General features: G+C 40.4%; 2 protein-coding genes across 3 annotated transcripts; one reads left to right on the top strand and one right to left on the bottom strand.

The window, feature by feature from the left end:
• Nucleotides 1-766: 766 nt before the first annotated feature.
• Nucleotides 767-6,834, bottom strand: LOC133489831 (gastrula zinc finger protein XlCGF17.1-like). Its single transcript, XM_061798989.1, has 2 exons — nt 6,799-6,834; nt 767-2,242 (listed from the first exon to the last, which is right to left on the bottom strand). Exon 2 carries the CDS (start codon nt 1,902-1,904, stop codon nt 993-995), a length of 912 nt encoding a protein of 303 aa, XP_061654973.1. The 5' UTR covers nt 1,905-2,242; nt 6,799-6,834; the 3' UTR covers nt 767-992.
• Nucleotides 6,835-6,987: 153 nt separating this feature from the next.
• LOC133489830 (gastrula zinc finger protein XlCGF8.2DB-like) lies at nt 6,988-14,004 on the top strand. 2 transcript variants are annotated; one of them, XM_061798988.1, is made up of 2 exons: nt 6,988-7,600; nt 11,839-14,004. In XM_061798988.1, exons 1-2 carry the CDS (start codon nt 7,477-7,479, stop codon nt 12,870-12,872), a joined length of 1,158 nt encoding a protein of 385 aa, XP_061654972.1. In that variant the 5' UTR covers nt 6,988-7,476; the 3' UTR covers nt 12,873-14,004. The 2 variants fall into 2 exon arrangements, with proteins under 2 accessions (XP_061654972.1, XP_061654971.1); XM_061798987.1 differs by lacking the exon at nt 6,988-7,600 and adding an exon at nt 9,599-10,304.
• The last annotated feature ends 2,098 nt before the right edge of the window (nt 14,005-16,102 follow it).

Here is a 16,102-nt window from a genome sequence, read left to right as displayed (position 1 = left end):
AAATTCCTCACAGATTAGTACGATCCGACTTGTTTTAACATTTTAACCATTAGAGCAACCAGATGTTTAACACTGCGATTATCTTTCTCATCACTCTCGATGTGAATGATGATGTTTAAAATCCAATCCAAATCCATCCATCATGCATAATCGGCCTGCATGGTGGAGTTCCAAGACGAAAACCACTGCTGAACAAAAAGAGCATGAAGGCTTGTCTCAATTTTGATGACTATCTTGATGATTCCCTGGACTTCTGGGGAAAATGTCTCATTTCTAGACAGTTCTCATTACATTTAATAGAAGATTCATTACCTAAAAACTTGTTTTCACAATTAACTTCACTTGTTTCAGGCAATTTTTACTTAAAATAGAAAAGCAGTTGTGTTTTGTTTTAAGATGTAGTTTTTGCAGTGAGAGCATGCCAAATTGTGCTTATTTGCACCACTTGAATTTTTATGTTTACAAAATAAAATGTTAAACCTTTTGTTACTATTGCAATATTGTATTTAAATATGCTGTTTACGGGTTTTAGCATTTATCATGCTCATGTGTGCAATGTAATGATGTAAAAAATGTCACTTTAATGAAACCTAAATGAAGTACTGTCATTGTTTGAATATATTTACCAGATAAGGTATATTTTATATATATATATATATATATAGATTCACTCCAAATATTTTGCTCTTCATAGGGTTCTGAGCCATGTGTTGTCTGGTTCAAGAGTTGTATTTTATTCAGAATCACATTTACATTTTTTCCAGCTTACTTTAGAGTCAAAGTTTCTTTACAGTCTATTTAAACCAATCAATTGCTTATTTCATACACACACAAAAACACTGGACAAACTAGGTGCTTTGCTTTCAGAGTTCTGGCTCGCATGTTAATTTTCTACACTTGCCCACTTTCAGGAAGGTACATAGAGCACAACAAGCTTGTTTGTGTAAAATCTGTGCCATAGAAACTAGTTTAAATATTAAGCATCTAAACTTTCATTCAAAGCTTAATTGATTCTCACCGGCACACTTGTGTGTCTTAACCTGACTCTTACGAGAGAATTTTTGGCCACAAACTAAACAGGCAAAAGGTTTCTCTCCAGTGTGTGTTCTTATGTGTGTTTTTAAGCTTCCACTCTCAGAGAATCTTTGACCACAAACTGAACAGGCTAAAGGTTTCTCTCCAGTGTGTGTTCTTGCGTGTCTTTTTAAATGTACCTCTTGAGTGAATTTTTGACCACAAACGGAGCAGGCAAAAGGCTTCTCTCCAGTGTGTGTTCTTGTGTGTCTTAGTAAATGTTCCTTTTGAGTGAATCTTTGACTACAAACTGAGCAGGTAAAAGGCTCCTCACCAGTGTGGGTCTTTGTGTGTCTTTTTAAGGTTCCCTTCTGAGAGAATCTTTGACCGCAAACTGAGCAGGCAAAAGGTTTCTCACCAGTGTGTGTTCTTGTGTGTTTTCTTAAACTTCCGTTCTCAGAGAATCTTTGACCACAAACTGAGCAGGCAAAAGGTTTCTCACCGGTGTGTTTTCTTATGTGTATTTTTAAATCTCCCTTCTGAGTGAATCTTTTACCACAGACTGAGCAGGTATAAGGTTTCTCACCAGTGTGGGTTCTTGTGTGTCTTTTTAAGCTTCCCTTTTCAGTGAATCTTTGACCACAAACTGAACAGGCAAAAGGTTTTTCTCCAGTGTGTGCTGTCCTATGACTTTTTAAACCGCTCTCATTACCAAACGTTCTCCCACACTGAGAACATTTCCAGCGTTTGTCGTCAGTCATATCACCTCCAGAATGTTCATCATCAATGTCGGAAGAGTGTGACATTATGTTGTCACTATCTGATAGTGGAGCGATGAGGCCATCTGTTGACGATCCTCCACAGTAGTCTCCGTCACCTTCTGTTGTCATATGTTGACTTGAGCTGCTGCTTGGAGACTCCGTCGCTCTGTCCTCCTCATTTTGACCTTCATCTTCACTCCTCAAAGGGACATCAGTCGATGCCAACTTGGTGATATCGTCCTCCTCTTTAATGTACGGGGTCTCATGCTCCTGCTCTTTGAGTTGGCGAGGCTGCAGCTGCTGTTCCTCTTCAATGTAGGAGAGCTCTGGCTCCTCTTCCTTTTGAATGTGAACGGAGTGCGGCGACTCTTCCTCTTTAATGTAGGAGTACTCTTTGTCGTCCACTTCCGCTTTAATGAGAGGGGACTCTGGCTCCTGCTGCTCAGGACGAACATCTTCACTGACATCTGCAGGACACAAGAAGACAAACACACGTTCTCATGTTGTGACATTGATGTGTATTCTTTCATCCATTTTCCGAACCGCTTATCCTCACCAGGCTCCCCGGGCGTGCCGGCGCCTATCCCAGCTGACTCTGGGTGAGAGGCGGCGTACACCCTGAACTAGTCCCCAGCCAATAGCAGGGCACATAGAAACAAACAACCATTCGCACTCACATTCACACCTACGGACAATTTATTTATTTACAGTTATTGTGTTCAATAACACAATAACCACATAAATTTGTGAACTTGCTGTCATACATATATAATTGGGGTGCAACAATACACGTCTCTATTGAACCGTTCAATACAGTGGTGAACTGAGACCACTGTATTGAATAACGCACATTAGAGGATCTGCCCTCGAAAACTAATTGTGGGGTGTAGAGCCATTGAACTGCCCCTCCTGCATTCATTGAATCCTCCCAATGCTCGCCACGCTGCCTGTTGTGCGTGAAACAGGTGCGGTAGAGATTATCCGGGGACATTTAAGGCCAAATACTGAACGGGAATGCGATTCAAAGCCTGTGAGATTGAACGCACCTTTCATGGCAGCACAACAGTGCTACACCAGCATCTAAAAATGAAGTACAGTGGGTACGGAAAGTATTCAGACCCCCTTAAATTTTTCACTTTTTTTTTATATTGCATCCATTTGTTAAAATCATTTATTTTTTTTCCTCAATGTACACACAGCACCCCATATTGACAGAAAAAAATGGAATTGTTGAAATGTTTGCAATTTATTAAAAAAGAAAAACTGAAATATCACACAGCCATAAGTATTCAGACCCTTTGCTCAATATTTAGTAGAAGCACCCTTTTGAGCTAACACAGCCATGAGTCTTTTTTTGGAATGATGCAACAAGTTCTTCACACCTGAATTTGGGGATCATCTGCCATTCCTCCTTGCAGATCCTCTCCAGTTCTGCCAGGTCGGATGGTGAACATTGGTGGACAGCCATTTTCAGGTCTTTCCAGAGATGCTCAATTGGGTTTAAGTCAGGGCTCTGGCTGGGCCATTCAAAAACAGTCACGGAGTTGTTCTGAAGCCACTCCTTCGGTATTTTAGCTGTGTGCTTAGGGTCATTGTCTTTTTTGAAGGCGAACCTTCGCCCCAGTCTGAGGTTCTGAGCACTCTGGAGAAGGTTTTCGTCCAGGATATCCCTGTACTTGGTCGCATTCATCTTTTCTTCAATTGCAACCAGTCTCCATGTCCCTGCAGCTGAAAAACACCCCCACAGCACGATACTGCCACCACCATGCTTCACTGTTGGGACTGTATTGGACAGGTGATGAGCAGTGCCTGGTTTTCTCCACACGTCACTTAGAATTAAGGCCAACAATTTCTATCTTGGTCTCATCAGACCAGAGAATCTTATTTCTCACCATCTTGGAGTCCTTCAGGTGTTTTAAAAAAAATTTTTTTTTTTAGCAAATTCCATGCAGGCTTTCATGTGTCTTGCACTGAGGAGAGGCTTCCGTCGGGCCACTCTGCCATAAAACCTCGACTGGTGGAGGGCTGCAGTGATGGTTGACTGACTTTCTAGAACTTTCTCCCATCTCCCGACTGCCTCTCTGGAGCTCAGCCACAGTGAACTTTGGGTTCTTCTTTACCTCCCTCACCAAGGCTCTTCTCTCCCGATTGCTCAGTTTGGCCGGACGGCCAGCTCTAGGAACGGTTCTGCTCGTCCCAAACGTCTTCCATATAAGGATTATGGAGGCCACTGTGCTCTCAGGAACTTTAAATGCAGCATACATTTTTTTTGTAAAATTGGCCAGATCTGTGCCTTGCCACAATTCTGTCTCTGAGCTCTTCAGGCAGTTCCTTTGACCTCATGATTCTCATTTGCTCTGACATGCACTGTGAGCTGTAAGGTCTTATATAGACAGGGGTGTGGCTTTCCTAATCAAGTCCAATCAGTATAATCAAACACAGCTGGACTCCAGTGAAGGTGTAGAACCATCTCAAGGATGAGCAAAAGAAATGGACAGCACCCGAGTTAAATATAACAATATCTACAGTGCATCTCCCAGTTTGGTTTTATCACAGTATTAATCTCACGGTACGATAATTATTGCTTTATTATGGGAATGCTCACGGTAAAGCAAGAAGACTCACGGTACTACAGAAGGTTCACATTCCAGGTGGGGCAAAGAGGCAAAAGCAGGAGAACTGAAAAACCTCCCTTTTTCTTGCTCTTCTTGTACTCGACTTTTGCTGGGTCCTTTTCAATAGGTTTTAGTAGTTTCTGTCCATTTCCCCACAAGTTTTTGTCAAAAAGACAGCTTCAAATCATATATTACCGTGCACTTCTATCCCCGTCCATTCAATGTTTTCATTCATATACCTCCAAACATTATTGCTGCAGCAATAATATATGCTCACAATAACAAAACTGTCCATTGAGAAATTCTGTTCAATAATTTAACAGTATGTACTGCATTGTTATATATATTTTTATTTCTGACATTAGAAATTGGATACTGCCTACTAACAGTGATTTCTTTGCTTGAGTACAAAAATTCAAGTGAAGTCATAAATGCAGGAGTACTCTTAAAGGCATATAAAAATATGCATATAACACAAACAAACAACCATTAGCACTCACATTCACACCTATGGGCAATTTAATCTTCAATTAACCTACCATGTATGTTTTTGGGAAGTGGGAAGAAACCAGAGTACCTGGAGAAAACCTATGCAGGCACAGGGAGAACATGCAAACTCCACACAGGCGAGGCCGGATTTGAACCTGGGTCCTCAGAACTGTGAGGCGGATGTGCTACCCAGTCGTCCAGCGTGCTGCCTCTATTGAGTTTTTTTTTTTTTCTTGAATAAGAAATGTTTTGGGGGTCATTCACGGCAATCTGGCAACACAGTCCGCGTTGTTGCGCACTTGCCAGTTTGATGTAGCCACCTGCATGAACAACGATGGAAGGAGCTCCAAAAGATAATAACATTTGGATTCAAGGATTATGTTGTCTATGAAATCTGCACAAAGAGGATGGCAACCTGCATGGCTTGCAACTCACGCATTATCAGTCACTAAAAAACTCACAAAGACAGGTAAGCTAATTTAACGGTATAGCTAGCTGGTCAAACATTAAGTTGCATAGACTGGTTTGGGACAATTTTAAAAAATTATGTGATTGTGAATGTTTTAGTACAGTTAAGTAACGTAACGAGGGGTGGGACGGTTTATGATACTTGTCCGAACCTTTCGTTTTGGTTCACAGGCACGCAAAAGTCTCTTCCTAAAATATAATGCCAACTGCAGAATGCAGAAGAAGTGAAGTGGGATTGCTAGCGTTGTTGAGATTTAAAAATGTTTAAAAAAAAAGTTGCAGAGACATTTGCGGGCATGATGACAGCACTGGAAGACCCCAGGTCCACATTCCATTAGCATTACGATCACGGCGATACAAAATGTTGACAAAAGTGCGTTTCACTATTAGTAAGTACAGTACAAATTGTGAGTAGCTACGTGGGAATATAATTTTCATACGACTGAACATGTTTATTAAAGTGTCACCATCAAAATGTCATATGTTGTGTTGGCGCTGTGATAAAGCTGTCTGCACTATGTTTTTAAAATTGAAACCACAGCATATGAAAAATAACCTTTAAGCTAATGACAATTGTTAATTGTCCAGAGTCAGTGCTTCTTAATAAATCAACCCAACAGAGTGACTTAATTAAAGTAGAGGACACAGGAGGAATGCAGATTTTCTTCGCATTACTTGTTTGAAGGATGACAACATTTTTATGTCATGTATAATTCCCTTAATTATGAATCTCTTTCATTCTCCATTAGCTACACATCTAATTATACTCCACCAACAGAAAACAGTCTTCTTGGCTTTTGCTTAATTATGTTCTCTTATGAACCGGTGGAGTTACAAGGCTGTCGTCACAAAGTGCACAGCAAAGTCTGTTGAAAAATAAAATTCAGTTAAATTGAGTTTGAAATACAACTTTCAAACAATTCAGTCCAATAAATTCAGTCAATCATAATATTTGAATTTTTTTTTGTGTGTGTGTTTTAATTTACGGGGGGGGGGGGGGGGGTATTGTGAAAATTTTTTTTTTAATACAACTCCAATATATGTTGCGACTGGAACAAGATTGTATGACTTGACTTGCGACTTGCTTAATCCAAGTAATGACTTGATTTGCGTGTTTTTCAACACAACCGCGTCCCTTTGTTAGCGCCTAGCAAGCTAAGCTAGGCTAAGCCTGGCGAGGCCGAGAAGCCGGACATGAACATTTAACGAAAGATGTTTTCGTCCAGTAAAGTTGTGACGGGGATTCTGCGTCGAGGATTTTGTTCGTTTATTCGATACAAATTCAGTAAGATTTAGTCAAGCGCGCGGAAGCAAGTGCGGTTAAAGTAAAGAGGACGAGTGCGCAAGTGGCTGTGCGGCGAAAAACGTACGGCAACGCCATTTAGACAAAGTTCATGCAATATAATTATAATATACTCCTATGTGGCGAGAAAAAAAAAGAGTCAACATACATCTATGATGACAAGGTCGTCCGGAAAGTACTCGAATGTTACATATCAAGTGTGTATATATATTTTAAAAAAAAGGGGGGGGAAGGGGGGGGGCGGCAGGTTGGGGAGTAAATATACTCAACTTTTGAAATTGTGCTCCTCTGTCGCTCTTTAAAATGCAGAGTACCACTTGGGCAAAATACTGTAGTTCAAATTTCCTTTTACAATTATTTCGCGAGTGAGATTATTTTTGTACAATGTACAGTACAGTACACTTGCTTTGCATGACTAAAACGTCGTTTAGCTTTGTCTCGGTGTAAACAAACAAGACACTTTTCCATTTCGCTGAGGGATTTTTATCGTGTCGAAATCGCGTGTTCGTGAGACGAAGTTTGTCCAAGAGGCTTTTCCGTACATTTCGCCCAGGCCCTTTTTTACGTAACCGCGCTTCGCTAAATAATTCAATCTCGAATTGTCACCGAACGCACTGAAGCCTCGACGGGCGACGCCCATCAGTATTTCGCTTCGACTAAATCATCATTCGTTCAATCACCGTGCCCGGCTCAAGTCGTCTCGCGCGCGTCCAAGCTTCTCGGCCTAGCTTATCTTAGCGTGCTAGCTGCTAACAAAGAGACGCGTTTGTGATCGACACACCGCCAAGCAAGTGTGAGCGCAAAGCGTTGTGATCGTCGTGTCGAAATGTGCGCAAGAAGGACAGCGGACTACGGGGAAGAACGTTGGGGACCAAAAGAGGAGGACGAGCCGCAACGTCAAATACTGGACGCTGCTTTTGAAGGGCCTCGATTTGGGTTACGCACAGCAGGTTTGTTCACGCCCGAGTTTAGGCAGTACATTCTAAACGTAAACGCATTCATGTATTCATGTATTAGTAGAATCCTCAGCTGGGCACGTGTAATATTAATTAAATTAAATTCCTAGAATATGTTCTTTGGTGACCCCTCGTGATGGTGTTGTCCCAGAGGTGTAGAAAGCATCAAGATGGGATCGAAAATGCAGCATTATCAAAGTGTTTCCTCAATTTACACGGCGCGCTTGGAAAAATGCGTGCAAGATCTATCTATCTATCTATCTATCTATCTATCTATCTATCTATCTATCTATCTATCTATCTATCTATCTATCTATCCGTCCGTCCGTCCGTCCGTCCGTCCGTCCGTCCGTCCGTGCATGCATGCATGCACCCGGGGAAGGCAATTGAGAACATATTATGTTTTGCAATGCCGACAGAGTAAAACAAGGCAACATAAAAGCAAATATAAATAATACATATACAACAAACTGTACATTGTGATGTACACAACTGTACATATAACCACAACGTACACACAAAACAGTACACGCACACACTGAGACAACAAAACAATCATAAATTACCAGACAAAATGCCCCCCAAAAGAAGACCAAAAAAAATGCTGAATGTTTTTTTTTTTATTGGTATTTTGCCATTACATGTAACTCATTGGCGTTTGTATGGGCGATTTGCGCCCCCTTGTGGAGCCCTGTGGAATGCGAGGGGAGGTGGCGGCTGTGGGTGGGTCATTGATGGGGAATGATGGAAAATGTAGTTATATATCGTACAAATGGAGCGTATTAGAGCCCATCCATCCATTCTCTGTACCGCTTTATCCTCACTAATTTCAATATTTCTTTGGAATGTATTTCCAACACAAAGTGGTGCACAAACGCCAAAAAGGGATACATAGGAATTTCCAAGTAATGAGTGGCAGGTGTGGGAATCGGGACAAGCATATTGTTTTTTTTTTGACTATGTAATCTTGTTGATCGTATTAATTAGGACTAAAGGATATGAACAAAATGTCATATCTTGTTATTCATGCCAGATATTGCGATATCGATACTATAGGGCTATGGGCTCAGTCTAGGAGTGGGCGATATGGGGAAATAAAAATCGTTTTTTTTTTTTTAATTATTATTTCACGATAGTGATAATTTGCATCTATCTATATATAATATGCAAATTATATATATATATATATATATATATATATATACACATATATACACACACACACACACACACAAAACAGTGTAAATCTCTACTTGCTTCCCTGGACATTCATCCAGGACATTGCACAAGAATATTGCATGGCAGTATTTAACAATTAATAACTTCATTATGTCCAGGCTGTATGCAGGAGAATATGCCAAATCAGGTTTGGACAACAGTATTTTAGTTAAGCTTCTGTTTAAAAAAATGTAAACAAATGTCCAAAATTAAGATGAGATCAAACTGTAACCCTAGTTAAATATTTTAAATCAAATAGACAAGTTTGTCACGACAGCACACAATGGCATACAAATTTGGATAGAACACTCCAGAAAGAAATATAGTTGATGGCGTTTTTTATGTCTTGCCAGCGTTTACTTGTTTTTCTCATGTAGTACGTGTTTGCTTAATGACTCAGCGAGGGTTTTCTGAGTGTGTTTTGCAGATTTTCTTTAGCGGAAGTCATGGATGGATACTTTTTTTCAATCCCTTGAGGGGAAATTAGATTTACTAACTTCATAACAAAGTTTTAAAACTTTTCCACATGACTAGGTATTTGTTGTGAAGAGCGTGAAATGAAAACATATATCCAGCTTTACATTGCGGGCGTACGCGCACACATAATTTTGAAACAGTTATATTGTGTGTGACGTCATGACTGCAGAATATTTTATTTATTTATTTATATATATATTTTTTTATAAATCCCCTGTGACAAGTTTAACAGCTGATATTGGTAATACAGTACACGGTTCAAATAAGTAAAGCAGTGGGTGATCGGTGACGGGATAGTGAAATACAGTATTTACAACCCCAATTCCAATCAGGTTGGGATGTTGTATTAAACATACATTTAAAAAAGAATACAATGATTTGCAAAACATGTTCAACCTATATTGAATTGAATACACAACAAAGACAAGATATTTCATGTTCAAACTGATCAACTTGATTGTTTCTAGCAAATAATCATTAACTTGGAATTTTATGGCTGCAATACGTTCCAAAAAAAAGCTGGAACAGGTGGCAAAAAAGACTGAGAAAGTTGAGGAATGCTCATCAAACACCTGTTTGGAACATCCCACAGGTGATCAGGCTAATTGGGAACAGGTGGGTGCCATGATTGGGTATAAAAGGAGCTTCCCTGAATTGCGCAGTCATTCACAAGCAAAAGTGGGGCGAGGTTCACCTCTTTGTGAACAAGTCCGTGAGAAAATAGTCGAACAGTTTAAGGACAATGTTCCTCAACGTACAATTGCAAGGAATTTAGGGATTTCGTCATCTACGGTCCATAATATCATCAAAAGGTTCAGAGAATCTGGAGAAATCACTGCATGTAAGCGGCAAGGCCGAAAACCAACATTGAATGCCCGTGACCTTCGATCCCTCAAGCGGCGCTGCATCAACAACCGACATCAATGTGTAAAGGATATCACCACATGGGCTCAGGAACACTTCAGAAAACCAACGTCAGTAAATACAGTTCGGCGCTACATCCGTAAGTGCAACTGGAAACTCTACTATGCAAAGCAAAAGCCATTTATCAACAACACCCGTAAACGGGCCCGAACTCATCTAAGATATTTTTACATAGTACCCCCTAGTGTTCTGACTAAGATACCACAGTTGGATAAAATTGTACCTTTTATAATCAGATGACAAACTTGTGTTCCTCTTTTTTTTTTAAATGTCTTGTTTTTGATACTCACAATAAATGCCAAGTTTAAACTGAAATCTATTTATATTTATTTTAAATTGTCTCACTGGAAATGTTTGTAGAGAAGGAAATGCAGGTCGTTCATTATTAAGTGAAATATCTCGTTTCCTCTTGTGTATTCATAATTACTCTTTAACCAAGAAAAAAATCATACATGCAAATCAGTCGCCTTTTGGCAAAATTCACCGTTTTGAACTCAAAATAGGCCATCTATGTAAATCGTATCGATCCGATGAGTTTTTCCTGGAAGGGGGGGGGCGTCGCCGTCACTGACGTCATAGACTGTTTCGTACTCCTTGAATGCTGGAAGCGAGATCCATTCCACACATCCACCATCCACACACAGATGTAATTGTGAATATTAATCCGTGGCGGACTAATACGCGGCCTGAGGCTCCGCCTGTGCGGTCGAAGTCACAGGAATTGACGAGAACAGAAAAAAACTTCCGCCACTTCTGCTGTTAGTAAGTCAGGGTACTTTCAGTCCGTTACAATGATCTAAATGTCACCTGCTACTTTTATTTCAATTATTGCTCATTTATCAGCTATTTCGTGCGCGATGCTACGACTTCGATTTCCGCATTGGGCGCTGTTCGGGTCATCCAGTTTAACCGCTAGTGAGGTTTAAGTCTAGTTCACCAATCAAACAACACAAGAAAGTCACATGACCTCACACGTCGTCTTCCATTGGGCTTCCCGGACATAGGTATTCACACCTCCCTGTATTCACAGCCTGCCCCGCTGATCGTCGTGTGTGTGTGTGGCGGCCATGTTGGGAAGGTCGTCGTTACCATGAAGGCAATGGCGCGCTACTCTTGTTTACATTTAGACGAACAAAAACAACAGCTTTCATGTATTGTAGTATTTGTCTGGTACTGTCTGCCCAAACGTGGATGTTTCAGCCCACTTATAAATTGAGAAAACACCGTGCAGTAAATTTGTTTTTCTGTAGTTTTGACCGTGGAGACACACACACACACACACACACACACACACACACACAACAACAACAACATCAGAATTTGTAAATTCACATCTTATTTTGTATTTTTTTAAATTTAATTGATGGTCATGCTATGGTAACAAAAATCAGAAGTTACTCACTATTTACTCAGTATTTGAGTAATAATTTCACTACATACTTTTTACTCTTAAGTATTTTTTATTTTTTTTTAGGTGAAATTAAATTAAAGGTTAAAGTCTGCAGATAAAGTACATCTCCTTTGTTTCATTTCAAACTGCCAAACTGTGGCTACCCCATGACAGGGAAAAGGTGAAAGTCACTTATGAGTGTCTGTTATCTTGTGTTTTGCAGACATCAATGAAGATCTTTGTCCTGAGCCCCGTCACATTAAAAAGGAAGTGGAGGACGAAGAGGTCCCCCACATTAAAGAGGAGGAGGAGGAGGAGGATATCACCAAATTGTCATTGATTGGTGTCCTTTTGAAGTGTGAAGATAAAGGTCAAAGTGAGGAGGACAGAGGGGCGGGGCCTCCAAGCAGCAGCTCAAGTCAGCACATGACAACAGAAGGTGATGGAGACCACTGTGGAGGATCACAAGCAGATAGCCTCTTAGCCCCACTATCAGATGACGACATAACTTCACAATCTCCTGACGCTGATGATGACCGCTTTCAAGGCGATATGACATGTCACGCTGACGACAAACCCTGGGGATGTTCTCAGTGTGGGAAAACTTTTACTTATAAGAGGGGTTTGAGACAACACATGAGAATACACACTGGAGAAAAACCTTTTGCCTGCTCAGTTTGTGGTCAAAGATTCTATAATAAAACAAACTTGGCAAATCACACAAGAACACACACTAGGGAGAAACCCTTTCCCTGCTCAGTTTGCGATCAAAGATTTTCTCTTAAGACCAACTTGGAAAATCACACAAGAACACACACTGGTGAGAAACCTTTTTCCTGCTCAGTTTGTGGCCAAAGATTCTCTCAGCAGGGAGCCTTACTATATCACTCAAGAACACACACTGGGGTGAAACCCTTTTCCTGCGCAGTTTGTGGTCACAGATTCTATAGAATGGGAGACTTAAAAATACACACAAGAACACACACTGGAGAGAAACCTTTTTCCTGCTCAGTTTGTGACAAAAGATTCTCTCGCAAGGGTCACTTACAAACACACATAAGAACCCACACTGGAGAGAAACCTTTTGCTTGCTCAGTTTGTGGTTATAGATCCTCTGAAAAGGGAAAATTAAGAAGACACACAAAAACCCACACCAGAGAAAAACTTAATTCCTGCTCAGTTTGTGGCCAAAAAATCTCAAAAAAGGGTAAACTTAAGAAACACAACTGTGTAGGTGAGAATCGCGATGATCAATGAAGGTTTCACTTCTCATCTGAGCAAGCTTAATCAGTTCATGCACCAAGGATGATTGTAATCTTTGTACCTGGTCCGTTCCTAAAGGTCTCCTGTAGACAAGTGTTGTAACACTCTTGATCAAAGACTTTTAGAAATGCGTCTGATATACAGGATGCATTACATCTTCATCCAGTGTTTTTGTGACGTGCATATCAAATAAACGAATGATTGGTTGAAATACTGTAAACAAATATTTGACTTTTAGTGGTAAAGTGTACAGTATATGTGATCCTGAAGAAAACAGACATCTTGTAATATCATGTATTACGCAACTATATGTCTATGTTCTGTGTTTGCTTTTATTATGCTTTGCTGTCTGCTGCCTGGTCGGCGTTACAAATGAGAATATGTTCTCAGTTGCCTTACCTGGGCAAACAAAGGCTAAAGGTCCCATGCCATCAATTTCTTTTCATAATCTTTGATGCGCAGGATGCCCTTAAGCTATTTTACCTGGTCTTTTACACCTGGCAATTGAGATGGGTAGATTTATCATTAATATTGGCTTTGTAAATAATCTTTACTCTGATGGGATGGCTGCTATTCTGTCATTCTTTTTACGTGGGCCACGTCATCCGCTCCCATTCACTTTAATTGAACCCGCGCGTGACGTTCATCGCTGGCGACAATAAATACAAGCTTCGCTATTACATCCAGTTAAGTTATAAATTATATAGTTGAGTATTGTTGTAAAACACAACTTATTATGTATACTTTATAGACTTTGTATGGCTTGGCGGGAGCAGCGCATTAAAACCCGGAAATGACGTGTTGTCGTTCAGCTGAGTTGAATGGGTGGGTACCAACCATGACGTGGGGGAGGAACTTGAATATTCATTGCCTAAAGTATGTTACAACGACAGCGATTTCAAATCCACCTGTTTCGCAAGCCTTATGCCGTTGATTGCCTTTTCCATTCATTTGACAAAACTGCATAGATGTCAAGCTTTAACCATGTCACAGACTCATTTTGACCTGGTATGCATAAAACTGTACAACTTTTCTAACAGTGATAGTTCCTTGTATATCAACAAAGGAGCTTCAAAGATGACCATTGTATTATCTGTATATGTGTGAATAAAAGTCTCATAAGTGACTGTTTTTGTAGTTAATTTTCCCAGCTTCTTCAGGAAGTATGGTGTCTGTTGAGTCTTCCTGATGTTGTGCTGTGTGTTGTGGGTCCATGTGAGCTCATCTATGATGTGAGTACCAAGACGTTTGAAGGTTTCCGCCCTCTCCACTTGAGTCCCACCGAAGTCATGCAAGCTAATCATTGCTCATTGCTCTTTAGAGCGTTTAAAGAGCAATTATTTAGAAAAAATCATTACATTCAGCTGAAATGAGAGACTTTTTGTGTTTCAGTAAACTATCCTCCCATGCCTGATGGATTTGCACTCAAGATTCCAACATGCTTGTTTTTAGTTCTCCGATCTTATCTGTGAACCAAGGAGTACATTTCTTAGGACCCGTTTTAAGTCTTAACGGCGCTATTGTGTCGAGAGCGTTACACAGAGCCACATTAGAATCATTTTTTGAAATTATCAATATGACCTAGATAAGAAGCAAATTGCTGAGGGTAATAGCTCAGCAAGTGCAGTCGTAGTTGAAGAACTAATATTACGGCTGTTATGGCATTGGTTGTGGTCAGAACGATGGCAATGGGGCAAGTAATGCTCGGACATAGCAATGGTATAAAGGAGTACCATTACATTTCAGTTCGCAATGCCAAATCTAAAGTGTCACCATTACTATGGGTCGGTTCATGTATTAATCGAGCAACACCAAAAGTATCAATTATTGTCTGAAACGCTGCACTAAGGTTCCGACGGAATTTATATGAACATTAAAGTCATCCTCGATTAGTCCTCAGACTAAAACCCCCTAAAACCCCAACGATATTCAAACTGTCATTGGCGAGCAATGATCGAATCAGTTCTCTATTACGCCTTATATTATTGCAAATTGTTAAAAATCCAATTTGATTATTTGAAAACTATCTATACCCCCGTTTAAGTCCTGTTTGCAGTTTTTGAGGTCGCAGATTTAGTCACCGTATAAAGAAAGCGGGCGGCGGGCACATTTTCCCTCTAAGAAAAAAATCAGTTGCCCAAACGCTTTGTGTTAGTTTAAAATGGCTTACTTTAATCATCATGATCCCTCGCCGTGGCCGAGGTCTGTCTAAGCAAGTCCTGGTGTCGAAAAATGCGTACTCCACACTCCCCGACATATTTTTTACTAGCAGCTAGTTAGCTTAGCTGCTAGTTAGTGGTATCTTTCGTCAAACATCTTCCAAGATGTGTTGAATGAATCTCGCATAACTTTATCCAATTCATCTGTCGCAGTCTGCCATGAACATTCGTGCAGCTTCTCCTCATGGAAGGCTTCGTTCTGCGGATACAGTACGTTGCGTATTATACATTAGGGCTTACAGAGGGTATTGTACAACAGCGCATGCGCAGGAAGTCAAACGTAAAATAAGGACGTGGCTGGATGACTTCATTCATTCCAGCTCCTGCCAGAATAAGATAAGAGTTAATTCACTTCCAATCAAATGTGAAGTTTAATTCGATATTGTTTTGAATTTGCAAATTGATTCGAATAGCGAATTCATTCTTCCTAACCCTACCCATGATTAATATACGGTCTGCGTGGGTCACCAAGTCAGCGATGAATTCTGAGAATTCATCTAAAAAAACAGAGTAAGGGCCACAGGGATGGTACATAATGGGAACGGTGTTGTGGAACACAGCGAGAACCTCGAATGTTTTAAAGCCACTGTTTGGGCGACTGCTAAGGTTGAGAACGGATTCACAGATGAGGGCGACACCCCCTTTAGAATTGGGGCGCTAAATTTCCACCAAACGTGCATCTTGACTTAGCATCACTAATGTTACTCAATAAACCACTTTACTTTACTACGTTTATCTTTTCTTCACCACACATATTTTCTTAATTTTCCACATTCTTTCTTACACATATGACCTCTTCATTTAAATCATCTTCCTAGGAAACCTAACTCAACCTTTTTTTAATTTACACCTTAATAAAATCTGAGTGCTCGTGCTGCTCCACTATTACAAACACCCCACAAAGTTCGTTTGAAGTGCCTCATTATTACCTGCAGCCCCTCGACAGGCCTGTGTCACTCCTGATTGTGAGATAACACTCACTTTGTATTTTGTTGGCCTGGAGCG

This window comes from Phyllopteryx taeniolatus, chromosome 15, assembly GCF_024500385.1.
Source record: "Phyllopteryx taeniolatus isolate TA_2022b chromosome 15, UOR_Ptae_1.2, whole genome shotgun sequence".
Classification (NCBI taxonomy): Eukaryota; Metazoa; Chordata; class Actinopteri; order Syngnathiformes; family Syngnathidae; genus Phyllopteryx; species Phyllopteryx taeniolatus.
This window is presented reverse-complemented; position numbering and strand designations above follow the sequence as displayed.

What these genes read in the sequence shown, in the direction of transcription:
- LOC133489831 (XM_061798989.1), bottom strand. Translation starts at nt 1,904, where the DNA reads ATGACAACAGAAGGTGACGGAGACTACTGTGGAGGATCGTCAACAGAT.
- LOC133489830 (XM_061798987.1), top strand. Translation starts at nt 9,794, where the DNA reads ATGGCTGCAATACGTTCCAAAAAAAAGCTGGAACAGGTGGCAAAAAAG. An exon ending in TACAGTTCGGCGCTACATCC is followed by an intron (nt 10,305 to 11,838) that starts GTAAGTGCAACT and finishes TGTGTTTTGCAG; the next exon opens with ACATCAATGAAGATCTTTGT.